Genomic DNA, 18,260 nt, shown 5'->3' on the forward strand with positions numbered 1-18,260 from the left:
CTTACTTAAAGGAAAAAAGGCAAACTACAAAGAAGTCACTAAAAAAGGGATATGGTATTATAAAAAAAAAGAGGAGGATATCCTCGTCTGTATAAATCCCCTCTACCTCTGAATGAAATGTAAAACTTAAAACATTTTCAAACTGATATATTAGAAACATCAGAAAGGAGACTCTCTGTTTCTTCCCGCTACCAGGCTCAAAACATCAGTCATCTTGGAAAACTACGCTTTCAACTCCTACATTGTGTTCTGTTGCCAAGATCTGCAGGCACTGTGGCCTCAAGGACTCGGGTCTTCATCTCTGCTCTTTAAGTCCTCTACTTGCACCCTAGTCCGAGTCCTCATTCTAAAAAACAAAAACAAAATAAAGAAACAAAAAAAACCCAACTCTTCTCTTTTCCTCCTTTCTTCCTTTCGTGTATAAGCCAGAAATTATCCTAATCAAGGCTAATTATAAACATAATAGCTACTATTAACTAAATGTCTATTATGAGCCAGATGTTGTACGAGGCTTCGGGTTCTCACAATAACCTGTGACAGATATTACTAGCCCCATTTTACAGATGTTTCCCCATGAAGCCCAGAGAAGCTGAGTACTCTGCCCAGGCTCACATACGTAATAAGCTGAAAATCAGGATTCAAATCCTATTCTATTTGACTCTGAATTTTGTCCACTGCTCTTCTTCTCCAACTAGAAAAATAACACATATCTGAGGCAGAAGTAGTCAAAGTACTTTTACTCTTCTCAAGCCTATGAAAGTACCCCGAGTTCTTCTTCATCAACACCTTCTCTAATTATCATCTGTTTTAATAGTATCGTTCTTTCACATTTTGCTGCAGACATTTAACATTTTACATTATTAATTAAATATTTTATTAACTAATAAGAATTCTTGACAACACTTATAAACATTTCTATGGGTAAAGGAGTCTGAGCTATAAGCCACTAATCTACAAGCAAACTTCTAAAATACAACCCACATGTAAGCCAAGAACATCCTTTACAGTTATATTTGAGAGTAGGAAATGTATGTTGGTCTCTCTTTATGACTTAAATCTCTTTATGATTTAAAAAGGATGCTGCCTAGTGGTTCTCAAGGTCTGGTCTCTAAAAGCAACTTACTAGTATGGGGTAGGCAAACTACAACATGAAAGTCAAATGCAGCCATTGTTTTTGAAAATAAAGTTTTATTGGAACACAGTCACTCACACCCATTTGCTTCTGCATTGTCTATGGCTGCTTTCTCATTACAATGCAGAGCTCAGTAGTTGCAACAGAGATCACCTGCCCTGCAACACCTACAATATTAACTGTCTGGCCCTCTGCAGAAAGAATTTGCCAAATACTATGCTAATATATATAAGCCAAATACTTTATTTTTATTTTATCAACTACCATATCTATTTAGCTATGGAAATTAATTTATTCTGATTCCAAAGAGTACTGAAAAGATGACAAAAATACACACTACAGAATAAAAACAAGTAAAAGGGATCCAAGTCAATGGGAAATAAGGGTAAAGTGAAGTTTGGGTAGTATCAGTACACACAGAAGAAGATGTCACCGAACAATTGTTAAATTTGGGCACCATCATTGTTTCAACCTTACTAGCAGCTAAAGTAAAGAGGAAGACAGACCAATTTCACCTTTTCACTATTTGCAAAAAAATAAAAGTCTAGCATTTGCTCATAAGAACAACAACTTCTTCTAGGTTCTCATGAATGGCACATTATGGTACATAGTAAAAAACGTCCTCCACAATATGGTTAGTTTTAGTCAATACAAAGACAAGTTTCATACAGTTCTGCTTTTTGAAGTGTTTGTTAAATAAATATTTAGTTTTTGTTAAACAGAATAGAACACCTATAAATCCAACTAAGAGCAAAGGAAATGTGGGCTAACATGCCCTTTCTTTGTCCTGTTGGATCTTGGCATAAAATTTAGGTGTAGGCAATAAATTGACAATGTACAAAGTAATTTCTTATATCACACTTAACATGTTGAAACCAGGGACCTCTTTCCAAAAACAAAGAGCAGATTTGATTAAAGGCACCTTGGCCTCCTTAACGCTAGTGGATGCACAAAATGATTTATGAAGGCTTATTATATTCAAGACTTTTCATTCAGAAATAATGTACTAACATCAGCAAAGTTAACTAGTCAATAGGACATGAAAATAAACATTGTAGGTATATACACAATTACCATTAAAATGATATTCTACCCAAACTAATATTGAAAGATATTACTGTGCTAAAACCATCCTACTGTGAAATGAAATTGGTAGACCAAAACAGGCCTGATCATCTACTCAAACAAGTTGGGGGAACCCCAAAGCTCAAGCTTTGCCTGGTGGCTCTATGAAGAAATCAGGGCACAGTGTGAACCATTATAAGCCCATTACACAGTAAATAAGTCAATTAATCTGCGATTTTTTTCATTATTATTATTCTCTTCCTATCCATGGAATATATTCAGGGGCCAATACATATCTTTAAATGTTGCTTTTTAATACATTGTATCAGGGGAAAAAAGTCTAAATATTACCTTCTGTAGAAGCTGCATCAATCATTACTCTTTGCATGAGTACTGGTTCCAATCCAAAGTCGAAAACTATGGTTTGGCGAAAAGTTCCAAATATTTCTGTGTTAAATGCTATCCCGACTTTATACACGTAATGATCTAATCCATTTTGGGCCATCTTTCCTCCTATCCATTCTTGACAGTTTTCTGGGACTTCTTGTGATACCTGGGTAGTACTATCTCCGGCAGATATTGCAATGATACTAAAATGAGGACGATGAGCATCATAAAGCAATGCTACACGATACAGCATTCTTGCAGGCTACAAGGAAGTTAAAATAATTCATTGAGTACAAGGGGGTGAAAAATCCAATTGTAATTGGGCTCTTCAATGAAAATATCTCCATAAGGGACTTTTACTTCCCCAAGCTTCTACGATACTATGTTAAAACACAAATTGTGCTTATAAGCCATTTAAGATAAAAATCAGAAGGGTTTTTGAAAAATCAGTTGTTAAAATTATATATTTATGCTATACCGTTAGCCTCCCTTCTCTTTCTATGACATGTTCATTTTTCATTGTGGCAAAAGCTATCACCCTATATAACCATCAACCTTCAACTTTCCATACTCTTTGCCTACAAAAGTTTCATGTAGCCTCAAGTAGGAAGCCTTCATAAGAGGGCAGTTACCTCTGAAAGCAATGGATTGGGTTCAAGGCTGAAGCTAACTGTTCTTAGATTTTTCATCCCCAGATACAGAAAGTACAGCGGAAGAAATGCCACGAAAAAGACAAAAACTTTTCCACTGAGCATACTCATAGAAACTGTTTATTTTGCTTCAGTCTTAAACTTTGACTACTATAATTTAAGACGGGAAGCACTGCAGAAAGTGCCCCATATTGAAAACCTATTATCACAGAATGTGTGACTTCATCATACCAAATATAAAAACAAGTTGTTATGGTTTAAAAATCTTAGAACTGCTATATTAAACAATTTTTAAGTAGTTAATTATAAGCCATGAACCCCACCCTATGTCCCAAGTTTAGAAGACAATATGTCAAAGATCTCTTTACCAAATAAATAAATATGATAGCATCCTAAATATCTACAAAGATTTCATCTAAAAGTAATTTTTAAATTGTACTTTTAATAATCAAAATACAGAAATACACTTTAGAACCTATATATAATATGTTTAGATTAAAATATTTTCAATATTCTTTTAACACAGAGATTCAAAGGTCACAAGAGTTGAGAAAATTAAACACAACTTACATGCTTTAACTAGCACAAAATTCATACCTTACAGGTGAGAGCAAAGGTCCATGTCTGGTGGGATTTTTTAGTGCTGACAGTAACTGACAGGTCAGGATTGTGCTCTACCTTTACTCCTTCTATACATTCACTAAGCTGAAAACAGAAAGCAATTTACGTTATGTTTTTATTGCTAAGGGCACAAACAAAATCTTTTGCATGGAAAATAAATGTTAACAGTTAAGATGATGATGGAACTGTTTACAGAGTAAAGTATTTTATACCTTCATTTTCAGTAATTTTGATAAGAACAAAATATAGTAAAGCTAAAATAAGAGAGGGAAGAAAATTAATCACCACCACAAAATGGCACTCAAAAACTGCCTGAATGAAGGTAATTAATACGGTACAGGCAAATCTTCAAGCAAACGGCTTAGTTCTGCTCTTCATTTTAACAAATGGGTCTACTACAGCTACTAAAAACATCATTCTATCAGAATCAAGTTCTTTGCAAAGAAGATAAGGAAATAAACCAAAATAGAGCACATAACAAAGTCAAGACTCAAGTTCACTGTTTAAGACAAACAAAAAATAATGTAGCTTATTTTCCTCACCACTTTCTCAGGAGACAATGAATTCATCCACTTTTCTATCAACGTTTCCATGTAACTGCCTGAGAGCTGTTTATTCTCATTTTGCTGTTTCAATTTTATCAGCCGTGAAGCATATCTTTTCTGCCATTCTGCTAGTTCTTCCTGGGAATGTGCTGAAGTACACTGGGCACCATACCTACATATTCCTTGCTCTAAAAATCTAAGTAGAATAGGAAAGACTGTTTTATCATATACTTTGTTGAACCATTTAAAAATAAACTCCCAGCATTTGCCCTCTGATTCTTCAATAAGAAAAACAAAACTTCATGTGCTGAAAGGCCACATTTATCATACTGTCTTATATAAAGGAGGGAGAAGAGGTTTAGAGAACATTTACAACAGTTAATCAAAACATCAACTCCCCATATTATTCACTGACTTTCTCTGGAATTAGGGGATCCTAAGGCATAGGTATTCACGTTGGCCCTCCAAAAGAGGCACTGAAAAATAGCTTCTTTGGTCATATAAGGACTCTATTAGACAATTCCTCTTAGAATAACTGGGTTTTGTTTTCGTTTTCGTTTTTTTGGGGGGTTTTTTTGAGACAGAGTCTCGCTCTGTCACCCAGGCTAGAGTGCAATGGCGTAATCTCAACTCACTGCAACCTCTGCCTCCCAGGTTCAAGCAATTCTCTGCCTCAGCCTCCCAAGGAGCTGGGATTACAGGCACCTGCCACCACGCCTGGCTAGTTTTTGTATTTTTAGTAGAGACGGGGTTTCATCATCTTGGTCAGGCTGGTCTTGAACTCCTGATTTCTTGATCCACCCACCTCAGCCTCCCAAAGCGCTGGGATAATAGGTGTGAGCCACCATGCCCAGCCAGAGTAGGATTTTTTTAAAGCAACACTGACATCAAGTGGATTTGCTGCTCACACACAGGTATGCCCTACTTCCCAAAATGATAAGGACCTTAAAAAATTTTTCTTTTTTTTTTTTTTTGAGACAGAGTCTCGCTCTGTCGCCCAGGCTGGGGTGCAGTGGCCGGATCTCAGCTCACTGCAAGCTCTGCCTCCCGGGTTTAGGCCATTCTCCTGCCTCAGCCTCCCGAGTAGCAGGGATTACAGGCGCCCGCCACCTCGCCCGGCTAGTTTTTTGTAGTTTTTAGTAGAGACGGGGTTTCACTGTGTTAGCCAGGATGGTCTCGATCTCCTGACCTTGTGATCCGCCCGTCTCGGCCTCCCAAAGTGCTGGGATTACAGGCTTGAGCCACCGCGCCCGGCCAAAAAATTTTTCTACATATGCGAAATGCATTCTGAAAAAAGTTAACATATGATTAATTACCATTTTAAGGCTTTCACTTTTCACCTTTAAACATAGTGATTTTACTCTTTTCTACATTACTATTACCTATATTTCACTGAAAATATAACTTGCTTGAAGTTTTAAATAAATTTAGAATAAAAGTTTTACAGAGTCACAAATTTATTCAACAGTCATGTTAAATTCAAGAGAATAAATTATAAATGTTCATTTTAAAGGAAACAGAGTCAATGATTTCTCAACGTTTACAACTCAGAAAATTCAACTGACAATTCAGTGATCAAAAACAGATAAAAATAAAATACCTTGATAGTTTTCTTGTTTTTTTGAAACAGAGCCTTGCTCTGTTGCCCAGGCTGGAGTGCAGTGACACAATCTTGGCTCACTGCAACCTCTGCCTCCTGGGTTCAAGGGATGCTCCCGCCTCAGCCTTCAGAGTAGCTGGGATTACAGGTGCCCGTCACCACAATGCCTGGCTAGTTTTTGTATTTTTAGTAGAGATGGGGTTGCACCATATTGGCCACGCTGGTCTCGAACTCCTGACCTCTCAAGTGATGCACCCGCCTTGGCCTCCCAAACAAAGTGCTGGGATTACAGGCATGAGTCACCATGCCCAGCCCTGATCACTAACTTTTTAAAAAAGTTTTAAATACCCTACAAAATTATAGGCAAAGCCAGTTTTTAAATAAAAATAATAAAAACACTGATAAAAGATCTGAGAAAAAATGAAAATTAAACTAGTAATATAATTAAATGGTTGGGCGCAGTGGCTCATGCCTGTAATCCCAGCACTTTGGGAGGCCGAGGCAGGCAGATCACCTGAGGTCGGGAGTTCAAGACCAGCCTGACCAACATGGAGAAACCCCATCTCTACTACAAAATTAGCTGGGGTGGTGGCACTTGCCTGTAATCCCAGCTACTTGGGAGGCTGAGGCAGGAGAATCGCTTGAACCCAGGAGGTGGAGGTTGCAGTGAGCCGAGATCATGCCATTCCACTCCAGCCTGGGTAACAAGAGCAAAACTCCATCTCAAAAATAAATAAATAAAAATAAATGTAATTAAATGTAAATATAAAACTATAAATAGCAAAAGATAGATGTTATATTACAGACCATTTTTCAATTGGAAAAAATACGGACAGTAAGAAATAAAAAAATGAACCATAGCACAATATAAATTTTCAAATGGTTCACCGTTATTTGAAAAAATGAGTATATTTAACACTTTTCCTGATGGTACAACAAAGTACTTGAACTTAAAATTATACTATTTATTAAATTCTGTTACACTTCTGAAGACACACTTCAAATCATTTTATGTTTCTTTTCAGTATGTCTTAATGGACCAAATCTTTGTCTTTCTATTGCTTGGCTTTAAATTATTTCCCTAAAAAGTGAAAGTGTTGTATTCTTATCTGTACTTCAAATCTTCTCATATTTCCTTTTCATAGGACTGTGTTCTATCTCTTCTACAACATAACACCACTAGGATTTTCAATACTTACTCATTAGTTTCCTGACTTTCAATAATCAAAACCATGTAGCAAATTTCCTTCACTACCAAAAGCAATCTAAAGAGGTACTGAGAATTTATATCTAAAAATCCCACTAGTTACAAGTTCTTACAAAAAGAACCAAAGAGTTTATCATTTTAAATGTAACTTTAATCATTCATTCCACATTAGTAAATTATTAAATTTTGAAAGGTTAGCCCTTCAATATGAATTATTCATAAATTCTACATAAGAATTACATGAAGATAATATTTTTCAGAAAGGTTAAAACAATTTAACATTTCTTTATTTTACTTTTTACATAAAGTATTGTCAACTTCGATCACCACAACCTAAGTAAATTTCACATTAACAAATGGCCATGGTCAGGTGTGGTGGCTCACATCTGTAATTCCAGCATTTTGGGAGGCCAAGGCAGGAGAATCGCTTGAGCTCAGGAGTTCAAAACCAGCCTGAGCAACATGGAGAAACCCCGTCTCTACAAAAACATACAAAAATCGGTCAGGCTTGGTGGTACACACAGGTAGTCCCAGCTACTTGGGAGGCTGAGGTGAAAGGATCACTTGAGCCTGGGAGGCAGAGATGGCAGTGACCTGTGATTGAGCTACTGCATTCCCATCTGAGCAACAGAGTGAGACGCTATCTCAAAAAAAAAAAAAAAAAAAAAAAAAGAAAAGAAAGAAAGAAAAGAAAAGAAAAACAAAAGGACAGAAATTAAGTTCAGCCATAATAATACAACTGGTATTATAAAAAACTACTGAGGCTGGGCACAGTGGCTCATGCCTGTAATCCCAGCACTTTGGGAGGCCAAAGCGGGCAGATCACGAGATCAGGAGTTTAAGACCAGCCTAGCCAACACAGTGAAACCCCATCTCTACTAAACATACAAAAAAATTAGCCAGGTATGGTGGCACGTGCCTGTAATTCCAGCTACTCAGGAGGCTGAGGAAGGAGAATCGCTTAAACCCGGGAGGCGGAGGTTGCAGTGGGCCGAGATCGTGCCACTGCATTCCAGCCTGGGCGACAGGGAGAGACTCCATCTCAAAAAAAAATAAATAGATAAAAATAAAAGACTACTGAACAGTCTTAACAACCTGCACTTAGATCACTGTTTTTTAGAATTAAAGGAAGACGACTCATCAACATGCTTTTGACTTTTATTATTTAATGATAATGACCTTTATGGCTTCTGTTTCAAATTGAAAATAAACCATTTCACTCCATTAGATAAGGAAAATTATCTGTTCTTTCAACAAAACATGTCATTGTTTAAAAAAAAAATTCACATTACCTTTTACACAAAGTATATTCCTCGCTGCTTGTGATTCCCCTAGGTGGTGGGCGGAAATGCCAACCATTACAAGACCCTAGGGAGTAATTAGGATATAGTCTTATCATTTGAGGCTAGCCAGTAATTCTGATATTTTAATGTATAAGAAACACTACAATCCCTCCACACACATCATCCCATATGATATAAAAAAGAACATGACATACTTGCCTCTACCAAAAAAGTAATCTACCAATCAGCTACATAAAACGTAGGAATCACTGAAGAGGCAGTTTCCCAGCAGTTAGTTAAATCAAGCTGGTGACTCTGACTCTGTCCTAGCAACTGGTGGACAGGTTTCCATGCAATCTCTTCCCTAACAGCACAAGGCGGGTGGCTGGCATATTGGTCATTTCTAGGCATGGGATGTTTGTCTATCAGGAATTCCTTCAGGAATGAAAAAAATCATTGTATCCTGGAAGGAAAGCTTACATAACAAATTCCACTACTGCATAGTGAGAAGAAGTTCCACATTATCACATTATCATCCATGTTCCTTAGGATTTGTCTGTCACATGTCACTGTAGAATGTAATCCTTCTTTATAATTGAAATAAAGTTCAAAAAGTTGAATTCTGAGACAGGAGCTAGAAACGTAATTATTTATTTACTTGTGAATACAATGAGCTTTGAGTTGTTTGGATAAGAGTTTCTAAATAAGCCAGGGAAAATAAGGATTATGAGGGAAAACAGACTAGAGCTTTATAGAGGTTGAGCAGCAACAAGTTTCAAGGAACTTACAGTCATTTTTTACTCCCTCACAAGTCATTATGCCCCCCAGAAAAGGAAAAGAAAGATATTCAGCCAGGTTGAGTTTAAAGCTGTGCTTCATCTCTTACTAGCTGTGTGACTTTGGGGGAACTCATAAACCTTAATGTCAGTTTCATCACCTGTCAAAAAGATGAAGAAGGACTCTAAGAAGTCAGTACATGTTTTGTGAAAGACACTGCCCGTAGTACACAGCATTCAGCAGGCACTCAATGAATGTTCATCTTCTCCCTTTCCTCTGGTGAGAGGAGAGGAGATCACAGAGTTTCATTAGGGCAGGAACAACTCAGCTTACAGATCAAAACTTCCAAAAAGTGGTAACTGTACTAGCATAGGACAGAGAAAGAAGAAAAATCTTCCCTCTACAGATTGTTAAGAATGATGTTTAAATTTAGTCCTACATGGAGGCAAGGAAATAAACAAGATGACCTCTGAAGTTACCTCCTACCTCCATTACTCCATTATTCTATGAAAAAGTACCAGGGAGAAAATTGCTTTCATCTACACCTACTTCTTAAAATTAAAATCTTATATTCTCTCCTACATCACCATTTATAAGTACCGCAACTCAGTAAATTTTCTCCCAATAATTAATAAAAAAGCAAAGCCCATATTCACAGCTACCAGAAGTTACACAGCGTTTGGCACTTACCCTCATCTAAGTCTTCCACGTGATATCCAGAGAGGGCGTTACTAGTTGCTGTCTGCAATTTTCCAAATGAAAGACATTTTTTAACGAAGAAATAATCAGTTGATGCTGAACTAAATTTGAACATTTTCAACATTAAAACAAAGGTGAAGTTGGAATACTCAGAAATTTTTAATAACATTAATATATTGCCAATGATTTTAGTCTTTTTCTATGTTAAACTATAATTAAATACGGAAAACATGTATTTGTGAGGCTCTCATTAAGGAAACTGATAGAGACCTCCTACACAGAAATTAACTGGCAGAAGAAGAGAAGTCCAAGTCTCCGGTCCTAAACCTCACGGGGTAGCATCTTCCATCCATTTATTCACTTTACTCTCCTCTTCATAACACCTTGAAAATGTCTGATTACAGAGGTCCTTTTCCATTTTTTTTTCTTTTTTTTGAGACCAAGTCTTGCTCTTTCACCCAGGCTGGAGTGAAGTGGCACAATCTCAGCTCACTGCAACATCCACCCCCTGGGTTCAAGTGATTCTCCTGCTTTAACCTCCTGAGTAGGTGGGATTACAGATGCCCATCACCATGCCTGACTAATTTTTGTATTTTTAATAGAGATGGGGTTTCACCATGTTGGCCAGGCTGGTCTCCAACTCCTGACCTCAGGTGATCCACCCACCTCGGCCTCCCAAAGTGCTAGAATTACAGGCATGAGCCACCATGCCCAGCTAGAGGTTCCTTTCTCTTGCAGCTAATGGCGTGCTACCAGTTTGGAGCCTGGGAGCACTTCCTGCCAGGTCCCCCACTCACTCTGAGATGAGCCCTTCTCCCACAGAGAAGTCCAAGGCTAGGGATCCATTCGCTCTAACTTCCTCAGATAAATCGCCAATCTGCGCATTTGGTTCTAACTTTACCCTAAGCTCTACACCTCCAATTTCAAAGTGCCAACCATAGTACTTTTTCTAAACTATTCTGTAGTATTTTACATGCTGGATCATTACCAGCTATATACAGATCTGCTGTCAGCAGTCTGTAACTGCCTTTCTATATTCTTGTACCTCTCAAAGTATCTGGCACATAATAATGGGTGCTCAGTAAATGTTGGATGAGTGGGTGGGTGGATAGATAAGACGGTTGATGAGCTGGATGGAGGGTTGGATAGATGGATGGATGGATGGATGGATGGATGGATGGATGGATGGATGGATGGATGGATGGATGGATGGATGGATGGGTGGGTGGGTGGATGGGTGGGTGGGTGGATGGGTGGGTGCATGGGTGCATGGGTGGATGGGTGGATGGATAAATGGATGATTTACCTAAGCACTTTAAATGCAATGGGTCCAAAGCAAAATTCATCAACTTTATCCCAAAGTTGATCCTTCTTCAGTGTCCTTTATCACAAGTTAATGGATTATTCATACCCAAAGAGAGCCAAGCTGAAATTTTTAAAGCCATCTTGAACTCCTCCCTCTTCTATCCTGCCCTGAATATTCTCCAAATCTTGTCCAAATAGGTCCAGAATGTCTTTCATCTCTCTTACATTCTCTCCTCCCACTTCCACTGTCCTAGGTAAAGCCCTAATTACCACTTGTCTCATTTATCCCTGAACCAACTGACAGCTTGCCAATCTTGCCCTGTATCAAGTCACCTGTGGGTCTTTACTAAGTCATATGGTTTGGCTGTGTCCCCACCCAAATCTCATCTTGAATTGTAGCTCCCATATTTCCCTCATGTTGTGGGAGGGACCCAGTGGGAGACAACTGAATCATGGGAGCAGTTTCCCCCGTATCATTCTTGTGGTAGTGAATAAGTCTGATAACATCTAATGGTTTTATAAGGGGAAACCCCTTTCACTTGGCTCTCATTCTTCTCGTCTGCCGCCATGTGGATGTGCCTTTCACCTTCCGCTATGATTGTGAGCCCTCCCCAGCCACATGGAACCATGAGTCCATTAAACCTTTCTACTGTAAACTGCCCAGTCTCAAGTATGTCTTTATTAGCAGTGTGAAAACAGACTAATATAGACTAATATACTTAGCTATCCCTATCCTTTAAACTCAGTTCTCACACTTCTGCCTCCCTGATTTCCCTGCAGAGTTTTCCCCTTTCCCTGCCTGTATTTTGTGATAGCACTTACTGACCACAGGCTGCCCTGTGTGCACATTAGCTATGTGCATCTCTGACCTGACAGATTGCTTTTCATGGACATCTCAGCTTTCCAGAGCCTTGAACAGCACAGGTGCTCAGTAAATGTTAAACTGAATCAGAAGGAGTATACAGTATCCCAACATGAAATCTGGAATATCTTGTACCATAGAAAGAATGTCATGAATGCTAACTGGTCATAACTGAAACAATACTATCACTATAATTTATATGCGGTTGATTAAATTGTACTTTTTAGGTTGGGCTTGAACTAAACTCTGTAATACTGTTTCTACAGGAAAATGCCTTCTGATTATCAGTAAAGCACTTACTAAGGAGTTTTTAAAAGGCAACCCATTCTTTTTGTAAAATGAAGGGCTGAATATAAGAATACACAGATTAACAAATCAGGAGTAACTACTCATACTATAAGCATTCTATGCTGCAAAAAAAAAAAAAAAAAAAAAAGCCATTAAAAGATCTCTTTAAATTCTCCAAGCAAGGTCTATGTGCCACTGTCACAAACTAGCCCTTCAAATGATTCTGTTTACATAACATATATAAATAGATAAGCTAAAAATTCACTGCAAGTAGGAAAATTTTAAAGTATCTCCTTTTTAAAACCTATCAAAATAAATTTATCAAATGTGCAAGAAAAATAACAGGAATAAAAATGTTTAATAAACATTATTAAAATGTTTTGGTCATAAAATAAAGCCTAAAACACTTATAAATGTTGGCAAGAACACCACACGGTGCATTTCAGCAGGCAGCGCCTGCAAGGATCAGTGGCGACCCACGCAGGCCTGTGCTGACACTGAGCTCTAGGTCTCGTGGGGATCTGGGGAGCAGCACATGCTCAGCAGAGAACTGGCAAAGTAAGGCACTCAGCCCAGCTAAGTATTTAGTAGTACTGGCTTTTAGGTTCCAAAGCATTGTGATTGTTTTTTTAAACACTCTATTTATGCGCTCATACTCCAAAACAAAAAGACAACAGTTTATCATCATTAGTCTTTACTGACACCTTCAGGAAAAACGGCCAAAGATTACACTGCTAGAACTATAAATTCAGAATTAAATCTATTAATCAGATATTTTAAATGTTACTAAAGAATATTTACTAAACAATACTTGTTTTTGTTTTTATAAATCAGCCTTGAGTTCCAGGTCTTTAGTCTCATCCACTAGCATTTCCAAGTTAAATGCCAACTTAGCCCAATCTTTAAATAACAAATTGTTGCTATTTTTAAATGTGTCATGTGCAATAATCAATAAGGGTAGCATTGTTTGTTAGCTTTTCCTAAACGGTTATCTTTTAATAACATCAATTCACTAACCAAAAAGACTACTACTCTAGTCAGATAGAAAAAAAATTACAAAAACTTAAGTCACTTCTTCCAAAAGTATAGTCACAAAATAAGAGTCAAGTGATATTTGTGGCCTTACATGCAACAGGATTATAAACATTAAAAATAAAATAAATTGCATGTGTTTATCAGATGTAAAGCTGGTAATTCAATTAAGGCAACAAAAGAAGAACAAAGCCAAAAATCTTAATGAAATGAAAGGTCATTTTATGCTCTCATTTTAAAAGTCTACAACATTTACAACTGCCTTCTGTTACTTCTTAGAAATTAAAATTGCTACATATACACTATTAGGTTGGTGCAAAGTAATTGTGGCTTTGCCATTATTTATTTATTTATTTATTTTATTTTTTGAGACACAGTCTCACTCTGTCGCCCAGGCTGGAGTACAATGGTACAATCTCGGTTCACTGCAACCTCCGCCTCCTGGGTTCAAGCCATTCTCCTGCCTCAGCCTCCCAAGTAGATGGGATTACAGGCACCTGCCACCATGCCTGGCTAATTTTTGTATTTTTAGTAGAGACAGGGTTTCAACATGTTGGTCAGGCTGGTCTCAAACTCCCGACCTCAGGTGATCCGCCCACCTTGGTCTCCCAAAGTGCTGGGATTCTAGGCGTGAGCCACCGCACCGGGCCTGTTTTGCCATTCCTTTCAAAGGCAAAAACTGCAATTACTTTTGCACCAACCTAATACCTATATATACATATGGCTTTGAAGTTAGTGAGAGCTTACTAATTCTCAGTTAATTCACAATCAGGCAACATAAGACAAAGAAAATGGAATTTAGAAGAAAAAGCCTAGTAGTAGCAAAACAGTTATTTTTTCCAGCTTGTATAATCCACGGTAACCATCTTCTTTGCTGTTTTTTTGGTATGAACTGGGATACATTACTACATTTGGAATCGAAAGGAACCTACAGGAGGTCAAAGTTGACACCAGGGTCTCTGCACATCCCCTCTGGCTGTCTGAAGTGCCCTCTATCTCACTCTCCATGAGATAAGCACCTTCTGGACTCTCAGCTCTTGATTTAACTGTCTCAGTCCCTGGCCACCAAATCCAGTGATTTTTCCAGCAGAAGAGTTCATTCTTTTCCCTCATACCACCTACCTCTCTGTGAATTACACCTACGGTTGTTTAATTCATTTATTTGTCTATCTCCTTCCTAAACTTTAACCTCCAAGAGGACAAGAACCATGTTCAGTGTTGTATCCCCAGCAACAAGCACAGTACCTAGCACACAGGAAGTGCTCGATTCTTGAATAAATAAGCCAATTAATCACTGTACGTGGGCTTTTATTTATGACCAAAGCTGACAAAATGGCTTTTTAAATAAGACATCTAAAAATAAAAATACTTTTGTTTTTTGTTTTTTTTGAGACAGAGTCTTGCTCTGTGCCCCAGGCTAGAGTGCAGTGGCGCGATCTCGGCTCACTGCAAGCTCTGCCCCCCGGGTTCACGCCATTCTCCTGCCTCAGCCTCCGGAGTAGCTGGGACTACAGGCGCCCGCCACCACGCCCGGCTAGTTTTTTGTATTTTTTAGTAGAGACGGGGTTTCACGGTGTTAGCCAGGATGGTCTCGATCTCCTGACCTTGTGATCTGCCCGCTTTGGCCTCCCAAAGTGCTGGGATTACAGGCTTGAGCCACCGCGCCCGGCCATAAAAATACTTTCATATGCCTATATGAAGAAGAGAAATTTACAAAGCTCAGGGCCTTTTACATGCCACTGTTGTCCCTGACCTTCCATGTGTCCTCCAAGTCCTTCACTGAAGTACTTTTTTGTTCACTATTTATCCTCACACACATTATTTCCATCTCCTAAACACATTCCTTAAAGACAGTCCTTCAGTCACAGACTTCCATCAGGTGCTTTAAAAAAGACAAAAAGAAGGCCTGGTGTGATAGCTCATGCCTGTAATCCCAGCACTTTGGGAGGCAGAGGCAGACGGATCACTTGAGCCCAGGAGACCAGCCGGGGCAACATGGCAAAACTCCATCTCTAGCAAAAATTAAAAGTAAAAATATTAGCCAGGCGGTGGAGTGCACCCATAGTTCCAGCTACTCAGGAGGCTTAGGTGGGAGGATCACGTGAGCCGAGGGAGGTCGAGGTTGCAGTGAGCAGTGATCACGCCACTGCACTCCAACCTGGGTAACAGAGCGAGACCCAGTCTCAAATAAATAAATAAGAAATAAATAAGGCTTGAGGAGTATCTCATTTTTAATGATAGCATTTCATTTTCTAGTAGCCAGAAGTAGTTAAAAACTAAACTTTCCCAATCATCTTCCCATTTGTTGTCCAGGAGAAGCAGCGTTCCCAGGATGGGACTGTGGGTTACGGGGGTTACGAGGGTAGGCTGGCAGTCCTACTGCCCCACCTTTACAGACTTGCCTTCCGGCTGATGTCACAAAGGTTTTCCAAAATTTAATACATAATGCTTACTAGACAGATTGAGTCAAACTCTTCCAAACAGATCCACTGAAATGGTCTTACCTCTGTTTCTGAAAGAAGTGTTTTTAGTCTTGTCAAATCCTTTGTTACCATCCCATTCTGAAAGGGTGAATAAAAAAGAGAAAAACCAATTAGTATATTAGTTCTTTACTATGGCAACTTAGCTCAATTCCTCTGTTGTTTCTGAAGTTTATTTGTAAAAAACAATGTTATCCTCATCCCTCATCACTACTACTATTAACAATGATAATAAAGCAACACATCTACAAGGAAAGTTTAAAAAGTTAACAGGAAAAACTATACAGAGTGCCTTTTCTGGTAAGTAAAACCACTGTATTCACCTTACATTAATTAAAATTAATTCAAGAAAATATTAACAACAGGTACCACCACAGAGCAAGATAGCATAAATGAAAAGGGAAATAATCTATAGCTGTTTTTAACCTTTTCCTTAAGATTAATAAGCTTTTATGTACAAAATGGTGAATTCAGCCATGATTCAGAAAGATTCATAAGCTGATCACATCACTTTAAAAATGACTCTTTAATAAAAGGAAAATACTGCTCTGAAATCTAAATTTCATTTGAGATTTAAAAGTAAATTACTCTTTACTAGTTTTAAATTTAAAAACAACAGTAAAACTGTAATATACTTAACTTATACAGAAAAGTCCTTTAATGACAATCTTAATAACAAAGAAGAGAGATATTCCTTTATCATCTACTTAGAACTAAATAGCTATATAATTTTTCTATGCTAATAAATTTTAGCTTTTAAGTTCATTTGTGAATCTGGTGAAATCAAAAGACACTGATAAACATAATTAAACAAGTCACTGCACAATAATTCCTTAGAAAATAACTATCCCGAGATGGGCCAATACATTACACTCAAAAACATACCAAGTACTTTCCTAACTTCTTTTTAACCAAATATAGTTATTTAATATTTGAAGTAAAAGCACAAATCTGCCTCATAATTTTATCACCTATATCAATTCAGAATAGGTAAGATACAGGGAATTCACACAGCAGAGCAAAGTATACATATACTTTCTTGCTCTCACTGTTTTTCATTACGATTCTTGAAAATTATCAACAAATTTCATAAGTTACGAACTGGTTTTAAAAAAAAGGTTATAGCTCTTCCACTTTCTATAGATTATCAATTCCAAAGTTTCAAAAAGTAGTCTTTCAACTATCTTAACAAAAAAAAAGCCAAAAAATTAAACACAGTGCTGAGCAAGTGGCATATGCCTACTGCCCTAGCTATTGAGGAGGTTGAAACAGCATCACTTGAGCCCAAGAGTTCAAAGCTGTAGTGCACTATGATCACCCCCTGTGAATAGCCACTGCACTCCAGCCTCAGCAATATAGCAAGACCCCGTCACCTAAAAAAATCAAATGCTACATTTACAAAATTGATTATAAAGTCTGAATAGAGTTAGTTAGTTCCATCAGAGCGGTTATGGATATTACTTACACACATATGAAAAGAAACAGAAGCCCTTATTACTTAGTCTGGATAGATTTAAACATTTATGAAATAAATTGTTGAATGTAAGAACCCTATCAGATCATATGTCCACATCAGCATTTTAAAACTCAGGCTCTGTTAAATCCTATCTTCAAAGAAAATCACTTAGTTAACCTAAATTATTTAAAAGTATCTATAATTCTTATACATATAATCACAAACTACAAGAATCAATAATTAAACATCAGTTTGGTCTTGAAAAAAGAGCAGGGGCTCACGCCTGTAATCCCAGCACTTTGGGAGGCCAAGGAGGAAGGATCACTTGAGCCCAGGAGTTCAAGACCAGCCTGGGCAACACAATGAGACCTCGTCTCCACAAAAAGTCAAAAATTAGCAGGGATGGTGGTGTGCATCTGTAGTCCCAGCTACTCAGGAGGCTGAGGCAGGAGGATCACTTAGGCCTAGGAGGTTGAAGCTGCAGTGTGCAGTGATCACACCACTTCATTCAGCCTAGACAACAGACTGAGACCTTGTCACAAAAAAAAAAAAAAAGAAAGAAAGAAAAGAAAAACAGGTATTACATCTCAGGATACTCATGAATTTTGCTTTCTAATAAGAACTAAGAGAAAAAAAGATACACTTTTTTTCCCACAATATACCTAAGGAATCAAACAAAAAATTGTTTTCAGGCATACAAAATTAGAGCTTATCAACATACCAGGGACTCTCCTGTCAGTGACTTGGCAAGAATGGTGGATATAGGTTGGAGCTTCCCTTTCAGCTGCATGCAGCAAAGCACTGCCCGAAAGGCATCCTCTCCCTTGGCCAGTCCTTCTCCCAGCACTGCCATGAAAGAACAGCCATCATT

At 38.0% G+C, this 18,260-nt stretch overlaps 1 protein-coding gene across 7 annotated transcripts in view; it reads right to left on the bottom strand.

The window, feature by feature from the left end:
- Positions 1-18,260, bottom strand: part of LOC105469033 (helicase with zinc finger) — a 187,913-nt gene that overhangs the window by 126,592 nt on the left and 43,061 nt on the right. For all 7 annotated transcript variants that reach the window (XR_011615959.1, XM_071083493.1, XM_011719558.2 and 4 more), the window contains 7 exons: positions 18,111-18,235; positions 15,958-16,014; positions 9,958-10,009; positions 8,500-8,575; positions 4,398-4,596; positions 3,832-3,939; positions 2,549-2,846 (listed from right to left, as the gene is read on the bottom strand). Coding sequence is in view for 6 of the 7 variants with exons in the window: in XM_071083493.1 (XP_070939594.1) it covers positions 2,549-2,846; positions 3,832-3,939; positions 4,398-4,596; positions 8,500-8,575; positions 9,958-10,009; positions 15,958-16,014; positions 18,111-18,235 (915 nt within the window). In the remaining variant the exon portion in view is untranslated. The remainder of the gene's footprint in view (positions 1-2,548; positions 2,847-3,831; positions 3,940-4,397; positions 4,597-8,499; positions 8,576-9,957; positions 10,010-15,957; positions 16,015-18,110; positions 18,236-18,260) is intronic.

The sequence above is a fragment of the Macaca nemestrina genome, chromosome 17 (genome assembly GCF_043159975.1).
Source record: "Macaca nemestrina isolate mMacNem1 chromosome 17, mMacNem.hap1, whole genome shotgun sequence".
Classification (NCBI taxonomy): domain Eukaryota; kingdom Metazoa; phylum Chordata; class Mammalia; order Primates; family Cercopithecidae; genus Macaca; species Macaca nemestrina.